A 9,849-nucleotide genomic window follows, 5' to 3' on the forward strand; every position below is an offset into this window, starting at 1 on the left:
AAATGGAGAAAAAGTCAAATGTGACAAAGGCAACAAAATAAGAATAGGGGAGAGAAAAGAAAGAGGGAGCAGAACTAATACTCAAAGTTCCTTCAAAAGGATCTAATTTTTGCTTTTATAAGAAAAAAGGACATGTCTCAGCATTTGGACAAGAGCTCTATGGTAACTCATGTTCTAGTATTACATCTTACAGCATGCAATTCCTATCTTTCGTGCTTCTTAGTATTTACAGCACATTAAATATCATTTTCCTCAAAGTTGTCTCCTGCTTCCTGAGCATAGGTAATAAAGAGACACACATTAGAACCGCAGCTCTGCATTTGGAACCTATTCTCATGTCTTTATTTTGTAATCTGTACGACTTACTTTCTGTTTGATACTTTAGGCTGTGCACAAGATGGAGGAAGCCTCCTGAAGTGATCCGTAAGAGCAGAGTCTGTCCTTTGTCCTTGGGGTTTTTGATTTTTTTTTTCTTGGCTGAGGTTATTACTCTGTTAGCCCAGATAAGTTTTGATCCCACTGTTGTGTTGACTGGTTGAGTCCCTTGCGTTCTTGCTGAGAGTTCTTGTGCAGTCTACCGTCAATGTCCTCTGCCTGTGACTCAGATTTGATCAGCTGGGTGTTCCTACGTTGGATGAATTCCTGAAGCTGAAGTGCCAGCAGGTCAGCATGCCCTTCTCAGAGATCTCAGCCCTGTTCTGAAAGACTTTCAGCAACCACCTGTGCTTGAATCAACAAGGTCTGGTAGCTTGGTTCTACTGGCCCTAGAGGTGTTTGGGATTTCCTGCAGTTGCCCTCCTTCTTGTGGCAACCTGTGGTCTCCCAAGCACACTCTAAGCTGCTGTTTAGAGTGAAGGTTATATTAGACCTCACACTATGAAAAAGAGGGGAGGAACACAGAGTAGAGATAGAAGTTGAACTGAATTGCTGTCTTGGCCAGTGAGGCAGTGAAATGTTTGAACAGGGTTGTCGGAGTTGGATCAAGATGGTCTGATCATCCCTCTTGGTCATTTAATGGACATGGCAGACCTGGGAAGGGCTTGCACCTGTCTGCAACAGAAGCCACAAAAGATCTGAAATCTGGGAAGTCTCTGCTCATGATAGGCTCTGCCACCGGCCGGCAGGACCTGCATTTGCTGGTGGCTTATTCCACAGTGCAATATGTGCAGAGCCCCGTGTCGCTTTTCCAATAATGTTTCATCAATGACTGTTAGATGATTCTGGTGGGCCCCTCTTCTGGTGTGGGAAGCATTCAAAGAGGGAAGTTAGCAGGATACATCAAGGTCTCCATGCTGTGCTGAGTTGTGGACATGAGAGTATACTTAGTATTTGTCTTTTGCTATCGACTCTCATTTTCTTAAATTTGACCATGAGTATTTAGGCCTTGGAAGCTTACCAGTGTGTCACAAAGCAGGTCATTGTCTCCTGGCAGAGCTTCCAGTCCCCTTGGTACTTGCAGAATAACCCTCAGGGCTGTGGTTGCTGATTCCATCCACTTTCACTTACATTTGTGGTAGGGACCACCGAGGAGTTCCTGAGCAAACACCTGGGTTCTGCGAGTACATCTTGGTGTTCCTATCTTATAATAGCAGTCCTGCTTGCTGTCAATGAGGAGTGTCCCTCACCCCATCAGTGCTAGGACTCCTCCTTTAATATCTGCTGTAAACACGTGATGAGTTCAACATTGTCTGGTGAAAATGTTTGCATATAAAGAATGCAGTATGACTGTGATTACACCTGAAGCAAAATATGACCCTTTGGTCAAGGGAACTCCAAATCTGCATAACCCAGAATTATATGGGAGAGGAAGCACCTACCACCACCTCAAGTCATCTTTGAGAGTTGTGGTAAATGATTCCCTTGCAATTTGTAGCCCTTTGTTTGAAAAACTTTATTAGTCTCTGGGTTACTGCATGCAGTTCATCATTGGACCAAGTCCTTTGACTCCAGCTGCAGCTTCAGTGTGTGTTTCCAATGTGTTATTGGTCTGCTAATCTCCTGTATCATTTCATCTGATCTATAATCCTCCACACCACAATTTTTAGTTCACTTCCACAATTCCTTTGGCATCCCGCTGGTCCAAATAGTCTGTTCTGGTACCAAATGAGACCACTGGATCAACTAGTCCGATGCATTTCGGTACTGCTGGCACCTAGGAAGGCTCAGTATTAGAGCAGAACGAAGAGGAATAAGTTAAATTCACATACATGGGTTGTTCTTACACATGGTGAAAGAGCAGAATGTCAGCAGGTTTCTGGAGAGGGAGAAATTTGGTTCATTTGCCATATGAAATATTGATTGCAATTTATAAATTTCAAGCACCATGTATGCTGAATTCACATTGGGCTACCACCTCATGATTCCCAATCATTTTTCAAAAGGAGAATCTCTTTAAATATATGTATTCATATTTATATGCACATATATTATGCATACATATGCAAACACACATACAAAAATATATATAGATTATAGTTAAAAATGAAAAGCAATGCACTTTGCTTTTTCAACTGTGACCCCAATGCAACAGTCATTTTACCTCACTTTCTTCTTTCTTTTTCCCACACTTTCATGATTCCCTAACCTTACCTACCTCCTCTTTTGATTTTCACTTTCAGCACTACCAAGCTGATGTTCCACCTCTGACAAGCTCAACTTGGGACACCAAGAAGCTCAGAGAGAGGAGTTAGACCAGCATTGCTCATAGCACACCCTCTTTTGCTCTGGAGAGTGACTCCAGAACAACTGCTCCATCTTAGGAATCGGTGGGAAGCCATGCATGTTAGGGTCACTCTTCTGTTGTTCTGGCTTGGGGTATTACTGTCGAGTCCTGATCTCTCCCAGAATTTCAGCTCTGTGGAAGTGGTGATCCCCCTGAGGGTGACGAGCAAGGGCAGAGGTGTAGGGTCCCCAGGATGGCTCTCCTACAGCCTGCGGTTTGGGGGCCAGAGACACGTTGTCCACATGAGGGTCAAGAGGCTCCTGATTTCCACACACCTCCCTGTGTTCACCTACTCAGAGCAGCATGCCCTCCAGGAGGATTACCTCTTTGTCCCTGAGGACTGCTTCTATCATGGCTTTGTGGAGGGGGATCCTGAGTCCCTGGTCGCTCTCAGCACCTGTTATGGGGGTTTTCGAGGAATGTTACAGATAAACAACCTCATGTATGAAATTGAACCGATTGAGTACTCCACCACCTTTGAACACCTGGTGTCTCAGATTGACAGTGATGACACACAATCCCCACCCATGAGATGTGGCTTAACAGAAGAGTTGATAGCTCAGCAACTGGCATTGCAAGCGTCATATAACTTCACTGTGGAACCACGTTCTCGACTGAATTGGTGGACACACTGGCGCTATATTGAGCTGGCAGTGGTTGTGGACCATGAGCGATATGTTTTCTCTCAAAGCAATGAGTCACGAGTTCAGTATGATGTATTTCATGTTATTAATGCAGTGGATGAATATTATAAGCACATGGAGGTTGATGTCACTCTGATGGGGATGGAAATCTGGACTACAAGCAACCTAATAGACACCACTGGTGATTTAGAGCCAGTCCTACAGAGATTTTCCTTTTGGAAATTTCTGGGTTTTGATAGTCGTGTTCACAATGATGTTGCACATCTTATCAGAAAAGAATTATATGGGATTCAACTTGGTATTGCCTATGTTGGAGGAATATGTCTTCGTCTTTTAAACAGTGGAGTTAATACTTTTGATGATGATAATTTAATCAGTTTTGCAAACACTTTGAGTCATGAACTGGGACATAATCTAGGTATGTTGCATGATACTGAAACATGTACATGTGGAGATCGGTTTTGCATAATGTATCCCAGCAAACAGGACTCTCGTCGTTTCAGCAACTGCAGTTATTCTCAATATATGGAAACTGTGATCAGTACTGGCACCTGCGTTCTCTCTCCTGCAAGACCACGGCACATCACAAGGTTGCGATTCTGTGGGAATGGAGCAGTAGAAGAGGGGGAGGAGTGTGACTGTGGATCCTTACGGGAGTGCACAAAAGATCCGTGCTGCACATCAACCTGCTCACTGAAGCCTGGGGCTGCTTGTGGTCATGGAGCTTGTTGCAAAAAATGCGAACTGCTGCCATCTGGGACTGTATGTAGGGAGAAGACCAATGAGTGTGATCTTCCAGAGTGGTGCAATGGGACTTCACCTGAGTGTCCAGAAGACGTGTACCTACAGGACGGCATTGAGTGTGGTACAAATTCCTACTGCTATCAAAAGTCTTGTAATAGCCATGACATTCAGTGTAAAGAGATTTTTGGCAAAGAGGCCTCGAGTGCGTCTGCCAGTTGTTACAGTGAAATGAACACCCAAGGAGATCGCTTTGGCCACTGTGGTATTCCAGACACCACATATGTAAAATGTACGGCTCCTGATGTCATGTGTGGGCGAGTCCAATGTCAAAATGTTTTCACACTTCCCGCATTGAAAGATCACTACACAGTGCATCAATCTCACATCAACGGCACCACCTGCTGGGGCACAGATTATCATTTAGGGATGTCCATACCTGACATAGGTGAAGTGAAGGATGGCACAGTGTGTGATACAGGCAAGATGTGCCTCAAGCAGAAGTGTGTTGCTAGGCTTCAACCATCGGTAGACTGTCAGAGGCGGCACTGCAACATGAGAGGTGTCTGCAATAATAAACAGCACTGTCACTGTCACTCAGGATGGGCACCTCCCAACTGCACTGTGGAAGGCCTTGGAGGCAGTGTAGATAGCGGTCCACCACCTCTACCTCCGGGTGCAACAATACCACCTCCTGAAGATTACCCATCACCACCTCCAGAAAGCCCTACAACACCTGATGCTAACCCAACCTCAACTGTGGAGAGCCCAGAAGTGACTGAAAATCATCACATGCCAAGAACAATTTTCACTTCTGCTTTAATCTTCATTCCTTTTGCCGTGTTTTGTTTGTGTTGCTGGCTTATGCTATGTAAGGATAATGAAAACGAAGATGAAATGCAGGATAATGAAGATGAAAAGGAAGAAGAAGAAGAAGACATGAGTGAAATGTGAGAGGAAGGACATTATTCATAATTTCATTAAAAAGAATTGAATTTTATAAACAGAATATCAGCACATGTCTCATCATTTAGACTAAAACTAAGTGATAATTGCTGCCTTGTTAACGAACATTCAACATTACAACATTGGATTCTCTCCTTTTGTACTTCATTTTTAAAAAAGTATTGTTTGCATAGTTGAGTTGCATGGTGCCCAAGTGGGCCTCTGATGAGGTTTGAAAGGACCAGGTATGAAAAAGGTGTGGGGGGCACAGGTTTCAATTCTGTTTCCCCCCCCCCATGCCCACCGGAAAGGAGAGCGAGATGTCCACTCCTTGATGTCAAAGTGCATCAGCACCTGGGATTGGGCATGACCTTTGGTGATGTCTTAGAGACCCCGATGCAGGGAAGAGTGTTCCAGGGCATTACCTGAGGGCTTTCTGTCACCCTGAGACATTGGCTTTATTCTCCAGGGCTGAGAAAACCCTTCCAAGGTGTATGGTTTCAAAGTTCTTCTTAGTGGGTCCACAGACTCAGGAACATGCTGCAAAGATTGGCCAAGAGAATTGTCCAACCAACTTTGCCTTTGATTCTCTGACAAGCTAGTTGACGTTCCTGGTGGCTTAGATGAGCTGGCTGTCATGTCTCTTGTGTACATCTGCACGTGTGGTTTACCACACAGGCCCAGTCCTGACACATGCACTCCAAGGTCAGACTACACAGCCTATGATGTTTCCTGTGTCCAAGGTCTGAGTCCAGTTGTCCAGTCAGGGAGTTCCCCTCTCCTAGTGGGATCTCCGACTTGACTCTTATGTGTGCTAGCCAGTGCAGGGTCGGTAGGGTCTGTCATCTGCACCAAGCAACCTACATACCAGTGGATGCAGTTTGCTCAGTTCTGCCTCAACCCATCCCTCACACGGACCAATGGGTGCTGCAGCCCAGCGCAGCCAGCCCACCACAGATCCAGTCCTCATGCATACCAGCAGATGCTGTGGTCTAGATGGGGTGACCCCTAGGAACTCCTCCAGACCTGCCGCATCCCTGGCTTTTGCACATGGCAGCCTCTACTGCAGCCTAGAGTGGCCCAGCACACATCCCATGCCATTTTCGTGCTCAGCCACGGGTGCTGCAACTTAGCTCAGCCTGGCCCACCCACAGAGTCAACCCTCAGGCATGCCAATAGGTGCTACCACCTTGGCCATTCTGGCCCTCCCTCAGCTCTGGTTCTTGTGTTGCAGGGCAGTAGGTACACCCTAGCAGGGAGTGTTCACTGTTCCCCTGCCAGGCATGTTCCTAGCCCCAGACTGTGCAGCTGCCAGTGGATGCTACAGTCAAGCCTGACATGACTCACACCCATTCCCAGCACTTGCCAGTCAGCGCTGCACTCTAGGTTGGCTGGCCCACACCCATTCTGGCTCTTGTGCATGCCAGCCAGTGCAGCAGCCAGGCAAGCCTGGCCTGCCCCGAGACCAGCCCACTTCTGGTGCCAGCTCTCAGGCTCATCAGTGGAAGCAGCATCCCAACAAGGAAGTCCCCATAGTTCCCCTACTGGGCCTGTGCTCAGCTCCAGTTCTTGCACATGCCAGCAGGTGCTGTGACCTAGTCTGAGCTGATCCACCCACAGTCTCACCATTTGCCAGCAGGTGCTATAGCCTGGCTCAGTCTGGCCCACACCCGCTTCCAGCTCTTGCCAGCCTGTGTGGCAGCTTAGTCCAGCTTGGCCCACTCCCAGCCTCAGCCCTCATATGAACTGGTGGATGCTGCAGTCCATTCTGGTTCATGCCATCAGGTGCTGAGGCCTGGCCCAGCCCAGCCTGACCTGTCCCCAGACCCAGCCCACACAAACTCTGTCCAATACGGAATCCTTGCCTGGCCTAGCCTGGCCCTAGTCCCAGCTCCTGTGCTCCCCAGATAGAGTTTTGGACTAGTAAGGCCATTCCCCAAGTTCTCCTATCAGTCTTATTTCTTAATCTTTAATTTTAATTTTTGAGGATGTTTACATAGTCAATCAAGGTGGGAAGAATTGACGGTTAGGGAAAAGTGACTGTGGTCATTGTTTCCAAATTTCCTTATTTCTTCTTCCTGCTTTCAGGGGAAGAGGGGAGGCAAGGGGAGAAGCCGTGCCCAGCCTCCCAACCATTCCAGTATCCAGGGATGGGGAATGGCTACCCAATATCAACCCTGGGTCCCTGATGTGGCACATGCTGCAAGGGTTCTGCCTTGTGATTTCAATAGTTCTGAACTGCTGTTGACCTCACCCATCCAAGGATCGGAAACCTCACCCCCAAATGTCCGTTGGCTGACATAGTTGACCTTAGAGTCTCCATTCACCCAAATATTTGCTATCATGTTTTCTCGAGGTAGTTGTCCAATTGGTTTTGTTCTTCTTCTTCTACTATTGTGATTCTGGATGTCCTCAGCAGGTCCCAAGGGGCTGCCATTTCCTCCATGTGCATCTGGACCAGCCATGCACCGATCTTTCTCTTTCACTGAGGCAACCCAGGTCTCACATGCACTCCACAGTCAGACCACTAGTCCTGGATGTGAGCTGCCAGGGCTCTGCATGCCCCCACCTGTGCCATCCTAGACCCTTGTAAGGCCACAAACCAAGTCCCACAAGCATGCTACCAGGAAACCATTGAGCTTTCCCTGGCACCATTAGTGCCTTGGGCCACCCAACCCAGGCCCCACTGGAAAGCCCATGCCCAGGGCTCCTGGACCTGGCACCCACCACACAGGCAGGTCAAAGGACCCAGGCCAGGTGAAGCAGTCACCCTCATCCCTGGACATCCTGTCCACCCTTCATTCCCTGGGGCTCACGCACCCAGCACCCATGCATCTACTGGCTCAAGGATCTGGCCTAGGCAACCTGAGCTCCACCAAAAGCCCTGTCTCCAGGGCTCACAGACCCAGAACCCACCACATAGATGGGCCCAAGGACCCACGGCAGATGACTCAGTGCCCATCCTACAAGTCTTGCTCCCAGCCCCAGATCTCCCATGGAGTAGCAAGACTGCAGCCCTGCTTGGCACGGTCTGCCTTCAGTCCTGACTTTTGCATGCACTGGCAGCCGCATGTGCTACAGCCTGCCTCAGCCTGCTTTCTTCAAGTCCCAGTCCACGCAAGTGTCAAGTGGGTTCCTGTCAGCTGAGTTCCATGATCCAGCCTGGCTTAGCCTATCATGCCACAGCTGTCTGCATAAACCAGCAGGTACTGCATTCCCACAGAGGTGAGGCTACAATTCCCCTACAGAATCTGCCCCCAGTTTTGTTTTCTCACATTCTGGTGGGTGCTGTGTTCCAGCCTGATGTGGCCCATCCCTGCTCCAACACTCACAGGCAGGTACTGTGGCCTAACCCAGCCAGTCATGCCATCCAGCCCGTCACTGCAAGCACCAGTGGGCAGCAAGTGATGCTCTAAGTGCAGCTCAGGTCTTCCATATGAGCGTGTGTCTTGGTCTGACTCAGACATGTCGTCTGGCTTTCTGTTTCTAAAGCACTCTATCTCGGTTCCCTCGCCTACCTGCGAATGCAGTGGCCTGTTGTGGGAGAGACCCGAGAAATCATTTCTTTGCTATCAAACATGTCCGCAGCTGCTCTCACTCCAATACATCCCCAGACACCCTTTTCTGGGGAATCTACAGTGCCCTCCAGCATTGGGGCTGGGAGGTATGTCCCAGCTCCAAATTTACATCAGTGTGTGTTAGGTGTGTGTCCAGATTTGCTTTATAATTTATTTCAAATGTAAGTATTTAGTGATACACTGTTAGGAATATCAGTGGGTTGCAAATTATCTTTTGTCTGAATCACATGCAGAGTTTAGAAAAATACATTTATAATCCACAAAAACTAATTATAGTCCTGTGAACACTTTGATGAGCTTATGTTGAAGTCAAACTTTGTGTTGCAACTGTCTTTGGAAAGCAGAAATAAGGTGGATAGATCTGGACAGCTGTCAGGTCAGAGAATGCCAAAATCATCGACATTGATTAAGCAAGATATGCAGATTGGCATTCAGTACAAGAACCAGGTCATGTGATGAAATGGCTGGTAGCTCCATGATGTGGCTGGAGGTGCGTGGTCTCTATGCCCAGTCCCCAAGCATGTGTCCCACTTCCTTTGCCACGTCAGGATATGCCTCTCTTCCCATGACCATGGTGGCCTTCTGCATGAGAGAATTTATGATAAAGTAAATATTGTTTTAATTCTAGGATGTCTTTCTTGAGCCCTTCCAGTGAGGATTTTAGTCGCTAAATAGAACAGAGCAGTCCATTAAAGATGTCTACATATTTGAACGGCAGATGGAGCTAGCCACATCCAGCAAGGAACGAAAATTGGTTTGCTCTGTAACACACACACACACACACAAACACACACACACACACACACACAAACACACACACGGACAGATAACATACACACACACATAAATGCTGAAGGTGCTGGTTGCAAGCAGGTTTGGGAAATATGTGCATGTGGTGTATGAAATAGTTACTGTATTGTCTAAGTTTCAAGCACACTTGGCAATACTTTCTAGGTTTCTGTTATCCTCACTTGGCAGTTACCTGCCACATACTATCTTCTATCCTTTGAAAAGTCTCTTTCCAAAATGTTTAAACTGATACATTGCATTTTACTGTTTCAACTGTGATGTCAACTCAAAATCACAACTGTGGTCACAGCTCACTGTCTTCTTTGTCTTTCTCACCCTTTCAGTCCTCCCCCACCCTTACCTGCTTCCTGTTTTTATCTTCACTAACAGCCCGGCCGCGCTGATGTTCCACCTCTGCCTGGACACAGAT

General features: G+C 47.4%; 1 protein-coding gene across 1 annotated transcript; it reads left to right on the forward strand.

The window, feature by feature from the left end:
- Positions 1-2,597: 2,597 nt before the first annotated feature.
- On the forward strand, positions 2,598-5,061 carry LOC121153229 (disintegrin and metalloproteinase domain-containing protein 20-like). The gene has a single exon (XM_040975704.1). It carries the CDS (start codon positions 2,776-2,778, stop codon positions 5,059-5,061), a length of 2,286 nt encoding a protein of 761 aa, XP_040831638.1. The 5' UTR covers positions 2,598-2,775.
- Positions 5,062-9,849: the final 4,788 nt, after the last annotated feature.

The sequence above is a fragment of the Ochotona curzoniae genome, unplaced genomic scaffold (assembly GCF_017591425.1).
Source record: "Ochotona curzoniae isolate NIBS_2020 unplaced genomic scaffold, NIBS_Ocur_1.0 contig_2688, whole genome shotgun sequence".
Taxonomy (NCBI): domain Eukaryota; kingdom Metazoa; phylum Chordata; class Mammalia; order Lagomorpha; family Ochotonidae; genus Ochotona; species Ochotona curzoniae.